The following is a 22,884-nucleotide window of genomic DNA, read 5'->3' as shown; positions in this document are numbered from 1 at the left end:
GAAACTGGAAATCAAAGCAAAAATGTTTGGAGGAGCTCCCCCCTTACATCAACATTTGGGTATTAAAGGATTGACGTAAACTGTGAGCAAAGTGTCATTAATAACGATAGTATCACCAGAATGGAACAAATGAAGCTCCTTAAAGAAATATTACTGTTTCTGGGGAGGGTAGTTTACCTGGGCCGTTTAAAGAGAATGAAGAATACTACGCAAACTTAAAGATGTCACATCAAGTCAAATCAGTGAATTTAAACTAAATTCACCCTAAAGTCAGTATCCCATTTTAGCCACAGGCACTGTCTCTTCAACTGACAGACACACTATACTGGGATGGCACTCTGGATCAGTTGGTGGGTAGGAGGCCAACACGTAATTGGTAAGTGTCAGGAAGGAAAGATGGGAAGCAGAGATCGATGCTAAACCTTTGAGATTAACATTTGTCTGCATCAATTTTGACCAGCTAACTGTCATTATTAATGTTAATCACATATGGTCTTCCATTACTGGGGTATTACCATGCTGGCAGCACTGCGGCAAGCTGGAAAAGGTACTACTTTAGACCATCCATGATCTAGATTAATTCCTGACCTCTGCTATTATCTGTGTAGCATTTGCACACTCTCTCTGTGACCATGTGGGTCTCCTCCGGGTGCTTTGGTTTTCTTCCACATCCCGAAGACATGTGGTTTGATGAGTTAATTGGCTGCTATAAATTGCCCTGGGGAATGAGAGAATTTGTGATGAATGGATGGGAATGTAGGGAGAAATGGAATGGGATTAGCATAAATGGATGGCGGGTGGTTGATGGTTAGCAATGATTTGGTGGGCTGAAGGGCCTGTTTCTATGTTGTATGACTCCATAATTAGTTCAGCTGCTGCCCATTTGTATAAATTGCAGCTCATTTGTCCTATTGTCATTGGAGTAGCCCAAGCCACACTGGTGTGTTCATGTAGATTGTCGCAGTATGACTTAAACTCCTGAACGTATTTTGCTGCCAGTCATTATCTGAGCAATGCATTTTTTGGTGTTATTGTTGTTCAGTCATGTGACATTAAATTTGTAGCCATTTCCTCCAGGCTACCCATTTTGATTTGTGATATTTTTTCTCTCTGAGACTTTAATCAGATGTGAGTTATGTTGCGAAAAAGAAGGAAGATTAAATTACATTTGGTCGAAAGGGATTGGGACTGAATTCAATTTACTGTTTAAATGAGATAGAGGATTACTTATCAGAAGAGGGAAATGGAAATTGAGTCATTGCAGACCTTTCTGAAGAGATGTTGTTTAAAATTTGACAAGATCTGAGACAGGAAAACAGTAAATGCCAGCATTCCTTGATATTAGCCGGCTGCTCCAAAAATAATATGTTGATGTCTATTTGGAATTTACTATTGAGGAGTACAAGATTTTCAATTGGAAATTACATCCTCAGCCAAAATGGATAGCCCACCCATTAATTTTCCATTGCCTATCACTTATGGAATAGTGGAAACTATCTCTTAGAACAATGGAAATTAATTCCAAACTTGTAGCAATTTCGCTCAGTTTTTACACTCGTGTAATTAAACTTCTGAAGAGCATTCCTTCCAGTTCATTTGCAGGTAAACGTTCAAGACTAGATTTATTGAGCCAGTTTCAGGTCGAGTTTAAAAACTGATAAAGAAGAAAATGGTACATCCGTCAGACATTTTTTTAAACTTTCTGGGTAGTAAATTGGGGGCAATTCAACAGTGATGGTCTGTTTAGCCAACCAACCTTATCCTTAAGCAATATTTTGATAAGTTGGCCAGTAATTTCCAGTGGGAGTCTTGCCATAGTTTTATTCTTTAATTGAGGAATGTTGTGCTATCACCCTTCCTGCTGCCGCAGCTGAAATCAGCATATATCAAAACGAAAAATGCAATCCTTCAAATTGGTATGATTTGATATTTGCTGGATGAACTGGGTGAATTGTGCTTACTTTCAAAGGTGACATACCTCTGGGCATGTCAAATTTTGAAACCTTTATATTTTTATCCTGTCGACACCCCCCACATTCTGCCACTCTAAAGGAAGAACAATTGGTTTATCACAATATAAATGATCAAATGTGGTTGCAAATAGGGGTTATCAGAATGAAAAGGTGGTGCAGCAGTAGAGTTGGGGGGTTATCAGAATGAGGAGTAGAGTTGGGGGTTATCAAATGGGGGTTATCAGAATGAGGGGTAGAGTTGGGGGTTATGTTGAAAGACTGGAGCGACTAGGTTTGTATACACTGGAATTTAGAAGGATGAGAGGGGATCTTATCGAAACGTACAAGATTATTAAGACATGTTAGAGGCAGGAAACATGTTCCCAATGTTGGGGGAGTCCAGAACCAGGGGCCACAGTTTAAGAATAAGGGGTAGGCCATTTAGAACAGAGATGAGGAAAAACTTTTTTAGTCAGAGAGTTGTGAATTCTCTGCCTCAGAGGGCAGTGGAGGCCAATTCTCTGAATACATTCAAGAGAGAGCTAGATAGAGCTCTTAAGGATAGCGGAGTCAGGGGGTATGGGGAGAAAGCAGGAACGGGGTACTGATTGAGAATGATCAGCCATGATCACATTGAATGGCGGTGCTGGCTCGAAGGGCCGAATGGCCTACTCCTGCACCTATTGTCTATTGTCTATTGTTATCAAATGGGGGTTATCAGAATGATAAGGTGGTGCAGCAGTAGAGTTGCTGCCTTATAGCACCAGAGACCCAGGTTCGATCCTAACTACGGCTACTGTCTATATGGAGTCGGCTACTGTCTATATGGCGTTTGTACGTTCTCCCCGTGACCACTTGGATTTTCTCTGAGATCTTTGGTTTCCACCCACACTCCAAAGACGTACAGGTTTGCAGGTTAATTGGCTTGGTATAAAATGTAAATTGCCCCTAATGTATGTTGGATAGTGTTAATGTATGGGGATTGCTGGTTGGTGCGGACTCGGTGGGCCGAAGGACATGTTTCCATGCTGTATCTCTAAACTAAATTAAACTAAAATTGGAGTTACAAATTAGCATTTGGAACCGAAGACCACTTGACCGCTCAATTGATCAACCAAATCCATTTCTTATATAATTTGGTACCCTGTTGTAACAAAACTCTGTTGTAATCTGCCTTGAATGCTCTGTAATTCAGCATAGTCATCTTTTGGGAAAAGACTACTGAGTTTCTACTATTGTGTGAAAATATTTAATATGATTTTCCATGTGGTTCCTGAGGTACTTAAACATTGGGCAAGTGCGTGCAATAAAATTCTAATAATCCGCACCCTCAGTCATTAGTAATGCTGCACCAGCAGATTTTCCGGAATTTGGGATGCTGTTCCTTTCAAGTCAAGTCAAGTCAAGTCAAGTCAAGTCAAATTTATTTGTCACATACACATACTCAATGTGCAGTGAAATGAAAGTGGCAATGCCTGCGGGTTGTGCACAAAAAGAGCTAAACTGCCTTTTATTTCACTTTTAAATTTATTACAGCATAGTATAATTTATTACCCAGTAAATCTGGTCAGTTTAAAGGGAGTGGGAAATTTGCAAGCATTTGAGACTGCAATTCCAGCCACAAACTGACCCACATTCATCATCCCTGGTGTCAACTCCAGATGGACACCCTACCCATTGTCCAGACTCCGGTTGCATTCTGGACACCCGCCCACTTACACTCTCAAGCCTCTGCTCATATTCCGCATTAAGGAGTGAGCTACATCAGGACTTCTGAATAATTGGAACTGGATTATCAAAGTCTCTCTGTAATTATTCTGCTGGAGACACATTTGCCTTGTCTTCTGCCAATTTCCTCTTCTGTTAGAAACTGTGGTTGTGGTGGAATTATCTGACGAGGAGTCCAGTTATGGTGAGCATTTTGTGCAGATTAGAAAAAGAAGTGCCAAGATTTTGTGAAAGAGCAGAAATTATTGTGAGGATGGTAGAGTAAAAGGCGATGGTTGGAACATAAGAATGACACACGTAATTTGGCCCATTCATTGAAGATGAACTGCCGATAATCTGCATATCTGATTACAATGGAGAACAGAAGCGCAGAGCTGCAGACAGTCTGAATCTTTTTTCCCAGATGGAAGTATCAAATACTAGAGGGCATAGCTTTAACGTGCCTGGGGTAAAGTTTAAAGTAGAAGTGTGGGGGGTGACCGATGCCTGGAATGCATTGCCAGGGATGGTGGTGGGGGATAAATACAATAATGACATTTAGGAGGCCTTTGGATGGGCACATGGATATGCAAGGATGGAGGATTGTGGGTTATATGCAGACAGGTAAGAGTTGATCTTGGCATCATGCTTGACAGAGACATTGTGGGCTGAATGGCCTGTTTCTGTGCGGTTATAGAGTCATGGAGCATGGAAAAAGGCCCTTTGGCCCAACATCCACACTGACCAACATGTCCCATCTACAATAGTCCCACCTGCCTGCGTTTGGCACATATCCCTGTAAACCTGTCCGATCCATGTACCTATCTAAATCTTTCTTAAATATTGCTGTAGTACCTGCCTCTTCCAGCAGTTCGTTCCATACACCCACCACCGTTTGTTTGAAATAGTTAACCCTCGGGTTCCTATTAAATTTTTCCCACCTCACCTTAAACTTATGTTCTCTGGTTCTCGATTCCCCTTCTCTGGGCAAGAGACTGTGCGTTTGCCTGTTCTGTTCTGTGTTCCATATCAACAGCTCTTGATGCCATGTTACATGGCAGTAGTAATGTGAGATTGGCGTACTGCATCTTGGGATGGCATTTGTTGGAGTTGCTGGGCATCCCTGAATGCAATCACATTGCTGCAAGTGCTGAATCTCGATTCTGCAGATCAGCCAGGTTGCTTAGCAACACCAACTTCATCAGTATGTTTTGTTATGCCAACATTTCACCTATTTATTGAGATTTGGCAAGCAGTCCAGAAAAGAACACTACAGAGACTTCTCTGATAGTTTTACCATTACATTTATTTCCCTCCTAATTTTCTGTACCTCCTCATATGATTTATTTGTATTCAGGCCCTTAGATAGTAGCTAATTTTTGATGTTTTTTCACAGTGCCTGTGTCTCACTGGAATCGGGAATGGTTCCAGAGGACTGGAAAGTCACAAATGTTTAAGAAGGGACTTCCAAAAGAAAGGAAATTATAGGCTTTAATTATAGTTTATTCTTAAGGAAAAGGTTTCAGCGTACTTGGAAGTGCAAAATCATAAGAGGAATAGATCGGGTAGATGCACAGAGTCTTTAGCCCAGAATAGGGTAATCGAGGACCAGAAGACATAGGTTTAAGGTGAAGGGGAAAAGATTTAATAGGAATCTGAGGGGAAACTTTTTCACACAAAGGGTGATGGGTGTATGGAACGAGCTGCCAGATGAGGTAGTTGAGTCTGGGACTATCCCATTGTTTAAGAAACAATTAGAAAGGTACATGGATAGGACAGGTTTGGAGGGATATGGACCAAGCGCAGGCAAGTGGGACGAGTGTAGCTGGGACATTGCTGGCCGGTGTGGGAGGGTTGGGCCGAAAGGTATGTTTCCACACTGTATGACTCCTTGAAAACAAGAATTTACTGTAATTGCTCAGCAGGGAAAAAGAAAAAATATTTTAGATCAGTTACTTTTCAAGAAAAAATATAAACATACAGAGGTTTGAAGAGAGGTGGAAACGGGCAAAGCTGCAAATTCAGGGAGAAATAAAATGATAAAATGACAGTGGTAGAGGGTAAAAGGGAGTGTGGGTGTTGGGGGAAGGGCAGTGGGAGCTGCATGCTTGATGGTTTCAAGCCATTTTGCCACCTCCCGGCTTTGTTTGTTCCCTGTCTTGCTGAATCCCCTCGTAAACATAACGCGGCGCTCTCCCTGTGTGTTCTCTCCGAAAATGTCACAGTTTGATGCCGAAGAATTCCCACTGGATTCGGAGATCATTGTTAGAGACAAAGTGAGCGGTCTCTTTGGAAGTTGCGCAGCTGCCGAGCTTCAGTCCGTGCAAACATCCATCAGTGGTTCAAATCAGTGCACGTCGGGTTGCAACTGCAGCGCCGTGCTGTCGGGCGGCCGAGCGGAGTCCGTCAGAACCTGCAGAGAAACCTCCCTGTCGATGCACAGGAGGAGGTTTCGCCCCTGACTGCGAAACCCCAGCCTGTGGCAGATGGAGCAACCGAATGGCCCGCGTGGTCTGACGTCTGCGACTGACACCACGCTGCAATGTTGGCAGATGAAATTGTGCCAGAAACAAGTTAAATGGTTGCAGCTGGACGCTGCAGGACACAGCGCCCCATTCACTGCTCCCGCAGCCCGGGTCACACGGGACAGGACAGGGCGGGGAGGGGCGGCTGGCAGTGACCGAGGCTTATTCTGCACCACTCTTAGAGGATCCTGACGGGCGCCTCAATTGCATCACCCCTGCAGCAATTTAATGTTATTCGCCCTCAAATTTCTACCACCCCCCACCCCCCACCCCCATTCTCCCCCCTCAGCTGCACAATTGGAGGGGATTTGCAGTCGCCAATTGACATAACAACCAGAGATAGACAGAAAATGTTGCATTGACTCAGCGGATCAGGCAAGGGTCTCGACTCGAAACGTCACCCATTCCTTCTCTCCAGAGATGCTGTCTGACCCGCTGAGTTACTCCAGCATTCTGTGATAGCGGATCAGGCAACATCTATGGAGAAAAGGAATTGGGTGACGTTTCGGGTCGAGACTGCTCTTTGACCTGAAACGTCACCTATTTTTTTTTCTCCAGCGATGCTGCCTGTCTATCTTCGGTGTAAACAAGCTTCTGCAGTTCCTTCCTACACATAAGCAACCGCATCTCTGGGATGTGGAAGGAAACACGCAGAGCCAAAATGAAAACGTAGACTCAATGTCATAAGGAGATACAAAATATAAAAACTTTTGCTGACTACACAATTGCGCATCACCCGGGTGCAACATCTTGTTTTAAAGGCACTACATAAAGAAAGTGGCTCATGTTTTTCCTTCATTTCAGCATGATAAACCGGATTATCTGGAATTTCTACATTGCATTTTGTGGGAGTTGTTTTCTTACTCTACATGTTCACACTTCCAGAAATACCTGGTTGGTTGCAAATGTGCTCTGTGATGACAAAGTACCTCCCTTATGTAGAGTGGAGAATGTATACACTCCCAATTAATGCCCTGTGTCCTGTCGAAGATATACATTCCCAGCTGATACTCTGTATAAAGAACTTACACTCCTCGTGCATGATGTGTGCAGTGGAACATGTTTGTTTCTAAAGGATGCTATTCTGCGAGGTGCTGCTTTGACAGTGTGTTTGTGTCAAGAGCGTAGACAAGAGTGTTTAATTGTCAGATGTACCGAAATAGGACAATGAAATAATTACTTGCGGTAGCATAAAGCTAACAGATCTGTAAACACAGTACTTGATAGAGAACATAATAAAACAACCAAAAACAAAATTCAGTAACTAAAAATAAACCCCAATATTAGAGCAAAACAAAGCAAAAGCCTCAGGCCCTGAGAGCAACCAAGACAGTTCGCAGTTTGAAGTTTAGTGGGTGTCTGTAGTAGTCGATAGCCCATTGGTTGTTGCTCCAGAACCTGGAGGTCCCAGTTTTCAGACCTTCTTCCCAATGACACGAGGGAAATGAGAACATGGCCATAGTGGCTTGGGTCTTTAATGATGCTGGTTGACCTTTTGAGGCAGCACCTTCTGTAGATCCCTTCGATGTTAGAGAGGTCAGTAGCCGTGATGGGCTGGGCAGTGTCCATCACTTTTTGTAATCTTCTTTGTTCTTGCGCATTCAAGTTTGCCGAATTAGGCAATCTGCTCACCACTGTACACCTGTAAAAGTTCAAGAGAGAATAGGTGCTAAAGGTGCAATGGAATATTTCACTCCATTAAAGACAATACCTGAATAGAAATTGTTGTAAATGTATACACCCCATGTACAAAATGGATACATGTTCACCTCCCCTCTACTTTCAGCCTGAAGAAGGGTTCTGGGTAAAAAAGGCTTTGGGAATTGTAAATCATCCCTTGTGTGTTGGATAATGCTAGTAGATGGGGTGATCACTAGTCAGCGCAGACTCGGTAGGCCAAAGCGCCTGTTTCTGTGCTGTATCTCGAAAATGTTAAGTCTAAACTCAAATTGTTGGTGATATTTACTCTGAGAATCTTGAAACTTGAATCTGCATTGATTACTGCTAATCTTCCAACTCAATGCCACACTCCTACATCATCCCCATATCCCTTGATTCCTTCAGTATCCAAAAATGTGTTGATCACTGCCACAGTCCAGCACAATGATTGAGCTCTCCTAAGAATCACCATTGTCTGTGGAGAAATGTCTCTTCTTCCCATTCCCAAACACCTTGCCCCTCATTTTAATAATGTGACCCAGGCTTCACTGTGAGGAGAGACATACATCTCATGTCCCAACTGCGGAGCTCGCAAGTATTCTGTAAACATCAATGAGATTACATCTCGCATACCCATACTCTAGAGGACACAGGCCCAGTTGACACTCCAGAAACACACCATGATTCTCTGCTGCACTCCTTCCAGAGGAAGTGTGTCCCTTCTGAGGCAAGGAGATCAAACTTTGCACAATATTCCAGGTACTAAGATCTTTGCAATCATGCAAAGATTTATTTACTGCTGTTTCCAAATCCTCTCATAATAAAGGCCAACATACCATTTCCCTTCCAATGACACATCATACCTGCATGCTGATTTCAGCAACCTATTCACAAGTACTTCCGGGTTCCTCTGGCCATCAGCACCACCCAAATGGACTATTATGGGTTCCACCTTTCCTGAGTCATCGATGCAGGCTCTGCTTTGTTCTGTACCAATTTTTATGTCAGTGCCAAGGTAAATAGGTCTATTAATCATGGGGAGAGAATGGGGCTAGGAAAATTTGGGGAAAATGTTTACACAATCCCCCTTTGAGTTAACATGATATTGCACGTGGGTAGGAAGGTTTAAAGCTGGGTGTTCTTAGCTGTTGAGGTGAAGCAAAGGCTTGCCCTTATCCAGATGTTAATCTTCGTGTTTAGGCTAAAAGTCCCTGCGATTGTATGCAGGACAAGACAATGAGGTAGCGCTGATATATTAACAGAAGGCTAGGGGCAATGTACTAAGAAGGGTCTTTTCAGCACTGTCCAAAATGTTTGTGTCAACTTCATCAGGATGGCTGTCTGACTCAAGAATTATATACACACAGGTAAAGACAGGCAGTTTCCTGGCTACCGAACGGACTGATACACCCAACAGCGAAACGAGGAGGAATCTGGCCTGCAGCAATGCAACATTGGTGAGGCTTGGGACACATAAAGGGCAAAGTGTGATACAGGCTTTTGCAGAGAAGTGAATGTCTAAAGATAGAATATTTTACACAAACTGCATGGTGAAAACAGCAGGTGACACATCGAAGCTGCTGACAAACCTGTTTCACCTGCTAGGAGGGTGTGGAGAAGGTTGTGTGTCAGGGGTACTTGCTTTGGATTCGGTTTACTAACATAGCTGAAACATTTAATTTAAGTTGCATATATTTCTAAATTTCTACAGTTTGGTTCTTGGGAGTGGCTTTGGGACATTTTCACTAACGTCAATGGAATCTATCTAATATGCTTGGAATAATTAATTCAAGTTGCATAATGTCAGCTTTGAGTTCATGATTATCACTTGTGCGTTTACCATGAAGTAATCCATTGGGTGTTGGGCTCAGAGATTTTTCCAGGGTTTTACACCCAGTGCCATCTCCACCCCTGTCCCATCATTTCCTTGTTGTAGCACTTTCACAATATAATCTGTGATCTGCTCTGGGAATCTTCCATTTAACTGTCATGGGGAGAGGATGGGGCAAGGAAGATTTTGGAGGAAATATTTACAAGTGGGCCCTTTGAGTTAACATGATATTGCACGTGAGCAGGAAGGTTTGAAGCTGGGTGTGCTCAGCTGTGGAAGTGAAGCAAAGGCTTGCCCTTATTCAGGTGGTGGTAACTGTGGATGGAATCACAGTTAGTTTGGAGTGCGATATAGACAATAGACAATAGACAATAGGTGCAGGAGTAGGCCATTCAGCCCTTCGAGCCAGCACCGCCATTCAATGCGATCATGGCTGATCACTCTCAATCAGTACCCCGTTCCTGCCTTCTCCCCATACCCCCTCACTCCGCTATCCTTAAGAGCTCTATCCAGCTCTCTCTTGAAAGCATCCAACGAACTGGCCTCCACTGCCTTCTGAGGCAGAGAATTCCACACCTTCACCACTCTCTGACTGAAAAGGTTCTTCCTCATCTCCGTTCTAAATGGCCTACCCCTTATTCTTAAACTGTGGCCCCTTGTTCTGGACTCCCCCAACATTGGGAACACGTTTCCTGCCTCTAATGTGTCCAATCCCCTAATTATCTTATATGTTTCAATAAGATCCCCCCTCATCCTTCTAAATTCCAGTGTATACAAGCCTAATTGCTCCAGCCTTTCAACATACGACAGTCCTGCCATTCCGGGAATTAACCTAGTGAACCTACGCTGCACGCCCTCAATAGCAAGAATACCCATCCTCAAATTTGGAGACCAAAACTGCACACAGTACTCCAGGTGCGGTCTCACCAGGGCCCGGTACAACTGTAGAAAGACCTCTTTGCTCCTATACTCAACTCCTCTTGTTATGAAGGCCAACATTCCATTGGCTTTCTTCACTGCCTGCTGTACCTGCATGCTTATGAAGCTAAAGTGAGGAGTCAGGGAGTGGTGGTGTGTGTTGGGTGGAGTGCGGGAAATTATTGGATTGAATTTTTAAATATGATAACAAATTGAGTTGATGGATAGGCGGAAATCCACACAGGCAGCAAGCAGCAAGGTGGAGATTGAACCCATTGCTCTAGAGCTATGAGGGAGCAGCTATATTAGCTGCCCCCTAAAATTAGTGGGACGGTGATATTGTCCAAAAGCCGGCATATACTCAGTGTAATAAGTAAATATAAAACATATAAAAAATAAGGGGTAGGCCATTTAGAACGGAGATGAGGAAAAACCTTTTCACTCAGAGAGTTGTAAATCTGTGGAATTCTCTGCCTCAGAAGGCAGTGGAGACCAATTCTCTGGATGTTTTCAAGAGAGAGTTAGATAGAGCTCTTAATGATAGCGGAGTCAGGGGTATGGGGAGAGGGCAGGAACAGGGTACTAATTGTGAATGATCAGCCATGATCACATTGAATGGCGGTGCTGGCTCGAAGGGCCGAATGGCCTATTCCTGCATCTATTGTCTATCTAATTTTTTTACGGACCACACTATTGTGCAAGTTCCGGGAAACTGAAATAAAACCAGAAATTGGTGGAAGTACCCAATTAATAAGGCAGCATCTGCAGAGGGAGAAAATTAGTTAACATTTTAGGTCAATGACCCTGCATCAGAATGAGGAAAAGTTGGAAATCAAATATGTTTTGTATTGTAGAGAAGGGGGGGGGGGGGGGGGGATGGGGGGAACATAGGCACTGTCAGTAATAGGGTGGAACATGGGAATGTGAATGATGCAAATGATCTTGGTGGTGACTGAGAGGGGCTGACAGAGTCTAGTTGGCCACAACTGATTTGTCTGCAGGAGCTGTAAATAGAGAGAGACGAATGACAAGAAAGGAAAGAGCTAAAAATGTTAGAAATGTGTGCTAACACATCAATGCCAATACTGGAAATCTAAAATAGAAAGGAGAATGTTAGAAATATTCACCTCACACTGAGCTCTCCCACACCAGTGAACAATATGCCCAGTGAGGGTCAAGTTCACCTATGTCCACAGCATTGCCTCCCCCCATTTTAAGACCCAAACCCCAATACCTCCCCTTTCCAACCATAAACACCACTTCCAACCATCCTGCGACTGCAGTGAGAACCCAGCATGAGGCTCCAGCGGCACCAACCTTATCATGTATACCCATATCATGTATCTATACGCTGCAAATGGCTCGATTGTAATCATGTATTGGTGTTCTGCTGACTGGATAGAATGTGACAAAAGCTTTTCACTGTGCCTCGGTACAAGTGACAAGAAACTAAACTAAACTAAACCCAACTTTCATGACAGGACATAGGAAAACCTAGTCTCTTAATTGAAACGCTTCCTCTAAACCCGTCCCCAGCACAGGCTTGACCAGGTTATCCTGACTCCACCCTCCCATCCCGGCCTGTGAACTGGCCACAGGGTCAAAATGACTTTAGTTCAACAGATATTTAAGTACACCTGACAGCAGAGATGTCCTCGGGACCTCATTACCACACTCATCCAGCAAACACTCTCAGAGAATCATGGTGTCATCCAGCACCAAAACATGCTCTTCAGCCCACTGTGCTCTTGCTGACCATCAGATACCCAGCTGTGCACAGATTAACTGAATGTACAGTATTTTTCCCAGAGTTGGGAAATCAATATCTGGAGGACAGAGGTGAAACTGGAAAGATTTAATAAGAACCTGAGGGGATTTTTTTTCATGCAGAATGTGATATGTATATGGAACCAGTTGCCTGAGGCAGTGGTTGAAGCAAGTACCATAACAATATTTTAAAGACATTTGGACAGGTAAGTGGATAGGAAAGATTCAGAGGGATTTATTCACAAAATGCTGGAGTAACTCAGCAGGTCAGGCAGCATCTCGGGAGAGAAGGAATGGGTGACGTTTCGGGTCGAGACCCTTCTTCAGACTGATGTCGGGGGTGGGACAAAGGAAGGATATAGGTGGAGACAGGAAGATAGAGGGAGATCTGGGAAGGAGGAGGGGAAGGGAGGGACAGAGGAGCTATCTGAAGTTGGAGAAGTCGACGCTCATACCACCGGGCCGCAAACTGCCCAGGCGAAATATGAGGTGCTGCTCCTCCAATTTCCGGCGGGCCTCACTATGGCACTGGAGGAGGTAAATGGGTTATGGGTCAAACATAGGGATTAGATGGGCATCATGGCCACCATGGATGAGTTTGGCTGAAGGGCATGTTTCCATGCTGATTGAGTTTGTGACTATGGTGTCAGATTGTGAGAATATATTTGGCGCTTTCCACATTAAACAAGCATCCAGTAATCAGAATGAGGTTATGATAGGACAGAAGTTACACTCAATGTCATACGGCGCAGAAATAGGCCCTTTACCTCGACAAGTCTGTGGCAACCATCAGTAATTCTTAACCCTCATCCGACATGAATCCTATTTTATTCTCCCCACATTTTCATTACTGCTTCCTACATTCTACCACTTACCTGTGCACTCAGGGGGCAATTTACAATGGGCAATTATCCTATCAAATTGTACATCTTTGGGACGTGGGAGGAAACCGGTGTAACAGGAGCAAACCCATACAGTCATGGGGAGAATGTGGAAACATCATACAGGTAGCATTAGAGATCTGGATTGAACACAGGTTGCTGGAGCTGAGAGGCAGCCATTTCTACCAGTGCCTGTGAGGTCTACAACATATTCTCCTTGGTTGAAAATTTGTCCAAGAAAAATTGTTTGAGCTTCCCTGACAATTGGCCACATGTCTGTGTCTAAACTATTGGAAGTTCCCAGTTATTCTGCAGTCGCCTGGTTCACCAGCTGGGCCTTTTGAATCGATAGGGAGAAGATTAAATGGGAACAAACTGTGATCTGAAGATATTGGATGAGATCTGGAAACATTATTTTGTTTCTGCCCTCATCGGCTGTTGAAGGCAAGATATGGAATTTGCTGAGAGTGTAAAAGGGTAAATATGTACTCAATTAAAAATAAGCTACTTTAAAACCATTATCAGGTCAACATTTCTCCAGCGACAGCGAACAAAGAAGCCATTTTGTTAAGTATTTCGGTGGTTGTGCAGCACAGTGCTTGTTCTTTGAATCCTACGCATTTTGAACATCAGATGAACCAAAGATGTTATTACCCAGTTCTTTCTGTGTCAGTTTATTCAGCTGAACTGCAGGATAAAGTAGCCTTCAATGGGTAGACAGCAAATATTCATTAGATGACACATCTTGTGGTTGACCATTCACTGTGTTAGGTTGTTCTGTGGTAATCCGTCATTCACATGCTTATTTTGCATCCCTGATCACATCATAAGAAGAATGCATTGGCAAAAATCTGTGTGGAGCAGATGGGTTCATGCAAGAACTAATTCTGCATTTGGTTAATGCTTGGTTGCACTGATTTGACGAGTATGGATTGTCATGTGCTAATTAAATAAGTGTGCTACTTTAATATGTGCGCTGGTTTGATGGGTGTGGACGTTCAAATTCAGCTTTCACGGGGGCGTGTGTGCCTGTGGAGAGTCTTGTGCAGAGTTAATTTGTGTGGACATGTGCATTTTCAATGAATTTGAATGGCTGAAAATTGCTTTATGGAAATGGATAGTTACAGTATACACTGGGAAGAGTGCAGGAAAAAAATGTTTCATTTTCAGTCCATCACGCAATCCAGCCTCCATCCCATTGACTACACTTTCCTCTGGCTGGAGAAAATAGCAAACATTATCAAGGACCACTCACCCCTGAGTCATTTTCTCTCTCTTCCACGCTCCCATTGGGTAGAAGATACAAATGCTTGAAAACATGTACTACCAGATGCAAGAACAGCTTCTTCCCCAATGATATCAGATTTTTGAAGAAACCTCAAATGTGTGCTAAGAATGTATACCCGATCTTCCAATATACCTTGTTCCCACACACTGACCCTATCCTACACACACTCGGGACAATTTACAATTTAACCAAGCCAATTAACCTTCATACCTGTACACCGTTGGAGTGTGGGAGGAAACTGGAGCACCCAGAGAAAACACATGCAGGTCCCGGGGAGAACGTACAAGCTCCATGCAGACAGCACCCGTAGTCAGGATCAAACCCGGGTCTCTGGCACTGTCAGGCAGCAACTTTACCACTGCGCCACTGTGCCGCCATAGTGGTTGGATGAGGGGACAGAATTGGCTTCATTTTAGGTAGCAAAAGGAAGTATTAGAGGTCTTGTTTGGACTTGTGGCCTGTGATGCGGTGCACTTCAGGAATCCGTGCTGGGCCAATTGCTGTTTGTCATTTATATCACCAATTTGCAAGGTTAATAAGTTTGTAGATTACATTAAAATAGGAGGTAGACGCAAAATGCTGGAGTAACTCAGCGGGACAGGCAGCATCTCTGGAGGTACTGTCGACAGCGAATATGGTTATCTAGAATTACAGCAAGATCTGGATCAGCTGGGCAAGTGGGCCAAGCAATGGATCTGGATCAGCTGGCCAAGCTGCATTTTAGGAAGTCAAACCAGGGACCATCACAGTGAACAGCCTAGGGAGTGTTCCAGAGCAGAGGGCTCTAGAAGTGCAAGTACACACTCACCTGAAAGTGACATCGCAGATATAAAATATGAAAAAAGCTTGACTTGTGAAAAGCTTATTTTCATCAGTCAGGAAATTGAGTATAGATGTTAGAACACCATGTTACAGTTGTACAAGGCATTGGTGAGGTCACATTTGGACTTTCAGTTTTCACCACCCTGCAATAGGAAAGATGTCATTAAGATGCAAAGCGTGCAGAGATGCTGCACAGTGGTACAGCTGGTACAACCTCTACCTCATAGCACAGAGACCTTGGTTCGATTCTGATCTCGAATGCTGTCTGTGTGGACTTTGAACGTTCTCCCTGTGACCATGTGGGTTTTCTCCAGGTGCTCCAGTTTCCTCCCAGGTCCCGAAGATGTGCAGGTGTGTAGGCTAATTCGTCTCTGTACATTGCCCCCTGGTGTGCAGGAAGTGGATAAGAAAATGGAGTAACATAGAACTTGGATGAACGGGTGATCAATGGTTGGCATGGACTGAGTGGGCCGTAGGACCTGTTTCCTTGCTATATCTCAAAACTAAGTTTTACAAGAAAGTTGCAGGTCTAAGCCATAGGTTGGGCAGGCTAGGTGTATAAAATCACGAGGGTAATAGATAGGGTAAATGTCTTTTCCCAAAGTAGGGAATCAGGAACTAGAGGGCATAAGTTTTTCAGGTGAGAGGGGAAAGATTTAATATGTAAGATTTAACAGCGTTTTCCCCACAAGTGATGGTGTATATATGGAAATAGCTGCCGGAGAAAGTGGTTAAAGCATGTACAATAACAACATTTAAAAGACATTTGAACAAGTACATCGATAGAAAAATTTAGAGGGAAAAAAGACATAGTGCTGGTATTACGCAGCATCTCTTGAGAACATGGATAGGTGACGTTTTTGGAGGGGACCCTTCCTCACTCTGGGGATCCTTCATCAGTATGAAGATCATTCCCAACCCAAAACGTCTCTTATCCATGTTCTCCGGAAATGCTACCTGAACCATCGAGTTACTCCAGCATTTTCAGTCCACAGTTCCTTGTGTCTCCAAAGTTTAGAGGGATATGGGCCAAATGCGGGCAAATTGGGCTAGCTTAGATTGGGGCACCTTGGTTGGCATTGATGAGTTGAGCCGAAGGGCCTGTTTCAATAGACAATAGACAATAGGTGCAGGAGTAGGTCATTCGGCCCTTCGAGCCAGCACCGCCATTCACTGTGATCATGAATAATCATCCACAATCAGTACACTGTTCCTGCCTTCTCCCCATATCCCTTGATTCTGCTATCTTTAAGAGCTCTATCTAACTCTCTCTTGAAAGCATCCAGAGAATCGGCCTCCACTGCCTTCTGAGGCAGAGAATTCCACAGATTCACAATTCTGGTTGAAGAAGTTTTTCCTCATCTCCGTTCTAAATGGCCTACCCTTATTCTTAAACTGTGGTCCCTGATTCTGGACTCCCCCAACATCAGGAACATGTTTCATGCCTCTAGCGTGTCTAATTCCATAATAGTCTTATATGTTTCAATAAGACCCCTCTCATCCTTCTAAATTCCAGTGTATACAAGCCCAGTCTTTCAACATATGACAGTACCACCATCGCGGGAATTAACCTTGTGAACCTATGTGGCACTCCCTCAATAGCAAGAATGTCCTTCCTCAACTTTGGAGACCAAAACTGCACACAATGCTCCAGGTGTGACCTCACCAGGGCCCTGTACAACTGCAGAAGGACTTCTTTGCTCCTTTACTCAACTCCTCTTGTTATGAAGGCCAACATGCCATTAACTTTCTTCACTGCCTGCTGGACCTGCATGCTTACTTTCAGTGACTGATGTACAATGACATCCAGATCTCGTTATACTTCCCCTTTTCCTAACTTGACACCATCCAGATAATAATCTGCCTTCCTGTTCTTGCCACCAAAGTGGATATCCTCACATTTATCCACATTAAACTGCATCTGCCATGCATCTGCCCACTCACCAAACCTGTCCAAGTCACCCTGCATCCTCATAGCATCCTCCTCACACTTCACACTGCCACCCAGCTTTGTGTCATCTGCACATTTGCTAATGTTACTTTTAATCCCTTCATCTAAATCGGTAATTTATATTGTAAATAGCTGCGGTCCCAGCACCGAGCGTTGTGGTACCCCACTAGTCACTGCCTGACATTCTGAAAGGGACCCATTAATCCCTACTCTTGTTTCCTGTCTGCCAACCAATTTTCTATCCATATCAGTACCCTACCCCCAATACCATGTGCTCTAATTTTACCCACTAATCTCCTACGAGGGACCTTATAAAAGTCCAGGTACACTAAAAGTCCAGGTACACTGCATGCACTGGCACTCCCTTGTCCATTTCCCTAGTTATATCCTCAGAAAATTCCAGAAGATTAGTCAAGCATGATTTCCCTTTCATAAATCCATGCTGACTTGGACAGACCCTGTTACTGCTATCCAAATGTGCTGCTATTTCATCTTTTATAATTGACTCCAGCATCTTCCCCACCACTGATGTCAGGCTAACTGGTCTATAATTCCTTGTCTTCTCACTCCCTTCTTTCTTAAAAAGTGGGATAACATTAGCTACCCTCCAATCCACAGGAATTGATCCTCAATCTATAGAACATTGGAAAATGATCACTAATGCATCCACAATTTCTTGAGCTACCTCCTTAGGTACCCTGAGATGCAGACCATCAGGCCCTGGGGATTTATCTGCCTTCAGTCCCATCAGTCTACCCAACACCATTTCCTGCCTAATGTGAATTTCCTTCAGTTCCTCAATCATCCTAGGTCTCCTGGCCACTAGTACATCTGGAAGATTGTTTGTGCCTTCCTTAGTGAAGACAGATCCAAAGTACCTGTTCAACTCGTCTGCCATTTTCTTGTTCCCCATAATAAATTCACCTGTTTCTGTCTTCAAGGGACCTACATTTGCCGTAACTATTTTTTTCCTCTTCACTTTCTGTGCTGTATGACTCTATGCCTCCATGATCATATGTACAATATCTAAATTTGCTGATGTTACAATACTAAGTGGCAGTGTGGGTTGTAAGCGGGATGGAGAAGATGAATAGGAATGTCAGGCAGGACAGGATGCTCCATGTCCTCTGTGCCTCCACTCACTATTATTCTATTTATACTTCCTGGTACGGATTCATTTCTATGACACGACTGTGTAAAAGGTTTATTCAGACTTAAGGTCAGCACGTAATAACTGCAGGTGGCATGCATAAAGTGTTGGCATTGTGAGTGTGATGACAATCTGCTTCATTCAAGGTACTTATTGCTCTGGGTTGGAAATATAATCCAGGAAATTGGACTGTGTTCTACTTTCTTGTTAGGAATAACATATATCATAGTTGATTTTGGTAGAGTTACTAGTAATACTGAAATTGCACCAGTTGCAAAATTGAACTTGACTCTGTGTGCACGATTGACATTGCTGTGGTGGCCTTTCCCCAGTGTCTGACACATAATCAAAGATGTGATTATTCAAGCAACGTTCATTTCTGCCGCTGCTAACATAAATTGAAGCACAAAGCTCAACAACATGACTGGCACAGAGCACTCCTTGAACAATAAGCACATTGTGCATTTGTATTTTTTCTTGCTAGTTAAAGGGACCCTCTGCTTACATTGTATGACTGATTGGTCTGCCTCTGAACGGACTGTAGGCCGTTCGCACACTCAAAGCTTGCAGAATATAGTTCTACCTACAGTGGTTGTTTCCTCTGGCATTTAGCTCCTGAGCTACTCATTCACTGCCGGCCTCAAAGGGGTGATGCAGTGGCATGGTAAGGTGAACTGCTATCTCACAGCACCACTAACCCGGGTTCGATCCTGACCACAGATGCTAACTTTATGGATCTTGTATGCTCTCCCTGTGACCATGTAGGTTTCCCTGTGGTGCTCTAGTTTCCTCTTGTGTCCCAAAGATGTGCTGGTTAGTTTTGTAAATTGGCCACTATAAATTGCCCCCTACAGGGAATTGACATGTATGTGGAAAAAATGGTTACAGGGATAAAGAGTGGGGGAATGGGAATGCTCCGTGAACCAGCATTGACTTGATGGGCTGAATGGCTTCCTGTATTTTAACTAAATGGACAGATGGTGTCAATGTTCCCGACACTGGCAGCACCCCTTTACCAGAAGCAGGTTATGGCTATGGTTGGTTGGTGACTTCAAGCAAGAGTCAAAGGCATCACAGAGCACAGTCTCACAGTGCCTCTCCAAGTTATCACACCTGACCTCGAGCTCAGTGACACATTGGATACCTCAGTGATACCTTAGATACCTCATTGGAACCTTGGTTTTCCAAGGCCATTATCATGAGTGACGTGACAGTATGTGGGAAGACGTTGCCCACCTACTATCAGGCCCTCTCTCCGGATCCTCGCCACAGCCTCTTTCCAAATGGCCATAGTTAATCCCTGCTGCATCCCCATCTTTGCAGCTCAGTGCTGGGTCATTGAGGTCACCAGAGCATGGTATTCCATTCAAGGTGCAGGACTGTTGTTAGTCTCGACTGTTCCTGATGCCTGTGGATGGGACCTATGGAGGTGGAAGCATCTCAGTAGCTACAGGGCAGAAGGGAGCGAGGTGACAACACAGAATATAGGCTGACAATGGTTACGTGAAGGCTGCTGCGGAGGTAACATTTTGAGCCGGGAGGGTGGCAGTAGAGGGGAAGAGCAACAACAATTAGAGTGGTCGCTGCAAGAGAGAGGATGGGACATAACCAGCACAGAGGTGCAGGAGTGGAGAGGATGGGACATAACCAGCACAGAGGTGCAGGAGTGGAGAGGATGGGACATAACCAGCACAGAGGTGCAGGAGTGGAGAGGATGGGACATAACCAGCGCAGAGGTGCAGGAGTGGAGAGGATGGGACATAACCAGCACAGAGGTGCAGGAGTGGAGAGGATGGGACATAACCAGCACAGAGGTGCAGGAGTGGAGAGGATGGGACATAACCAGCACAGAGGTGCAGGAGTGGAGAGGATGGGACATAACCAGCACAGAGGTGCAGGAGTGGAGAGGATGGGACATAACCAGCACAGAGGTGCAGGAGTGGAGAGGATGGGACATAACCAGCACAGAGGTGCAGGAGTGGAGAGGATGGGACATAACCAGCACAGAGGTGCAGGAGTAGAGAGGATGGGACATAACCAGCACAGAGGTGCAGGAGTGGAGAGGATGGGACATAACCAGCACAGAGGTGCAGGAGTGGAGAGGATGCAGCAGAGGGAATGAGGCGTTGGAAGTGGAGACTATAGAGCAAAGTCTATTGAGCAGAGCGACAGGGCTAGTGAGTCTTCTCTCATAAACCCTTGCTTTTGAGTAATAACTTGCTTCCACTCCCGTTCTTTGTGGTTTGAGGTGGCTGATGAAGTTGATGGGGAACCGTAGAACTTGATGCTGGTGACGTGGGAGGTGTTTTGTGGGAGGGTGGTTTGTGAGGCTTGGTGCGATTCTGCCACCATTTACATTGGACTTCTGGGTGCTCCTGATGTATGGCGTTGAGGCTCTCAATACCATTTCAAGTGTGCATAGAGCAAAACAGCAGGTAAATAGCCTCTTCAGCCCCTCGAGTCTTTCGTGACTATCAACCACACATATACACTAATCCTACATGAATCCCATTTTCTTATTCTCTCCACATTCTCATTTACACCTCCCGGATTCTACCTCTCACCTAGACACTAGCGATTTACAGTGGCCAATTAATCTGCCAAGCCACACACCTTAGGAATGCAGCAAAAAACAGGAACACCTGAATGAAACCCAGATGGTCACTGGCAGAACTTGCAAACACACACAAGGAACTTCCAAGGTCAGGACTGAACCTGGGGCTCTGGTGTTATGGAGCAGCAGCTCTCTTACCTGCACCACTGGGTAGTCCAAACCTACAATGCAGAAGCTTGAAGGTAACTTCAAACTTACCGAATAGTGAAAGGCCTGGATAGAGTGGATGTGCAGAGGATGTTTCCACTAGTGGGAGAGTCTAGGACCAAAGGCCATAGCCTCAGAATAAAAGGCCGTACCTTTAGAAAGGAGGGGAGGAGGAATTTCTTTAGTCAGAAATGGTGAATTCAGAGATGGTGAATTTGTGGAATTCTTTGCCACAGAAGGCTGTGAAGCTCAAACCAATGGATATTTTTAAGGTGGAGATTGATAGAATCTTAATTAGTACAGTGTCAGGGTTTATGGGGAGGCGGCAGGAGAAGGGGGTTGAGAGCAAAAGATAGATCCGCCATGATTGAATAGCGGAGAAGACTTGAGGGACCGAATGGCCTAATTTTGCTCCTATAACTTCATTATTAACATGAAGTGTTCTCCTTCTCCATTTTGGGGAACATGGGCCAGGAACTTCCGAAGGACAGTTAGGATATCATACTTTTTCAAAGAGGCTTTGAGAAAATTCTTCTCCCCCTTCTCCTGTCTATCTGGTAGCCTCATCCCATAGCAGAGCTCGAATATGGTGTCTGTTTGAGGAGTGTGGTGTTGGGCATGTGAGCGACCTGCCTCACGGAGCTGACTGCATGTGAGTAGCATCTCAATACTGGGGATGTTGGCTGAGTGATGATGAAGGGAAGCAGAATTAAAACAGTTCGTCATTGAGTCAGAGAGTTATACAGCCTGGAAACAGGCCCTTTGGCCCAAGTTGCTCAAGCCAACCAACATGACCCATCTACACTAGTCCCACCTGCCCACACTTAGTCCCTGTCCCTCTAAACCTATCCTATCCATGTACCTGTCCAAATGTCTCTTAAACATTACGATAGTACCTGCCTCAACTACCTCCTCCGGCAGCTCATTCCATGTACCCACCAACCTTTGGATAAAAATGTTACCGCTCAGGTTCCCATTAAATCTTTCCTCCCTCACATTGTCAGGAAGTGCAGAGAGAAGAATGTTTAAAAAACATGCAGTTCATTTTTTTTAAAAGCAGGAATGTTGCTCCTGAAATGGTAGAGAAAGCAGGTTCAGCAACTTTCAAAAAGATATTGGATCCCAGTTAACAAAAAAATAAAAAAATATTGTGAACCTTGTAGAAAAATATTGTGAACTTTCAAAGAGCTGGCAGGATCACAGTGGGGTGAAAGGCCTCCCTATGTCTGTGCTGTACGATTCCGTACCAACATTCAGACACGTGACAACTGAAGATTTGGCAGCCTTAAGAAAGAGCCAGTGTCTGCCCCACTCCGCTGGCTGGGATTGATACACTTCTCTAAATATTATTGCAGCCTGTGGTTATCCCAGTCCAATCAGCGGCGGGGATCAGCTGATCAGCAGTGGGGGAACTTGGCTGCTGGTAGCCCGGGCTGTTGCCAAGCTCTGATGACGGTGTCCTCTAGCACCGGAGACCAGCGCCAGCAGTGGCCAGCAGCCTCAGTGGCAGATGCAAGGGCTTTAACCCGCACCCAACACATAGACTCTCCGCCTGAACAAAAGGGCTCACAGGAACTTTAAATCCAGCTTTCAAAGGGAAGGGAGCAGAGAGCTCCGTTTGCAGCAGCTGAAGTGTTTATTTATCAGCAGGGGTCAACTAAGGAGAAGGAAA

At 44.5% G+C, this 22,884-nt stretch overlaps 1 protein-coding gene across 1 annotated transcript in view; it reads left to right on the top strand.

Annotated features, from left to right (window-relative positions):
- Positions 1-22,884, top strand: part of septin5a (septin 5a) — a 68,584-nt gene that overhangs the window by 4,903 nt on the left and 40,797 nt on the right. The window contains exon 2 of the mRNA XM_078421186.1: positions 9,211-9,300. Coding sequence (XP_078277312.1) covers positions 9,211-9,300 — 90 coding nt within the window. The remainder of the gene's footprint in view (positions 1-9,210; positions 9,301-22,884) is intronic.

The sequence above is a fragment of the Rhinoraja longicauda genome, chromosome 25 (genome assembly GCF_053455715.1).
Source record: "Rhinoraja longicauda isolate Sanriku21f chromosome 25, sRhiLon1.1, whole genome shotgun sequence".
NCBI classification, from domain to species: Eukaryota; Metazoa; Chordata; class Chondrichthyes; order Rajiformes; family Arhynchobatidae; genus Rhinoraja; species Rhinoraja longicauda.
Note: the sequence above shows the minus strand (reverse complement) of the source record. Positions and strands in the feature narration are given on the sequence as shown.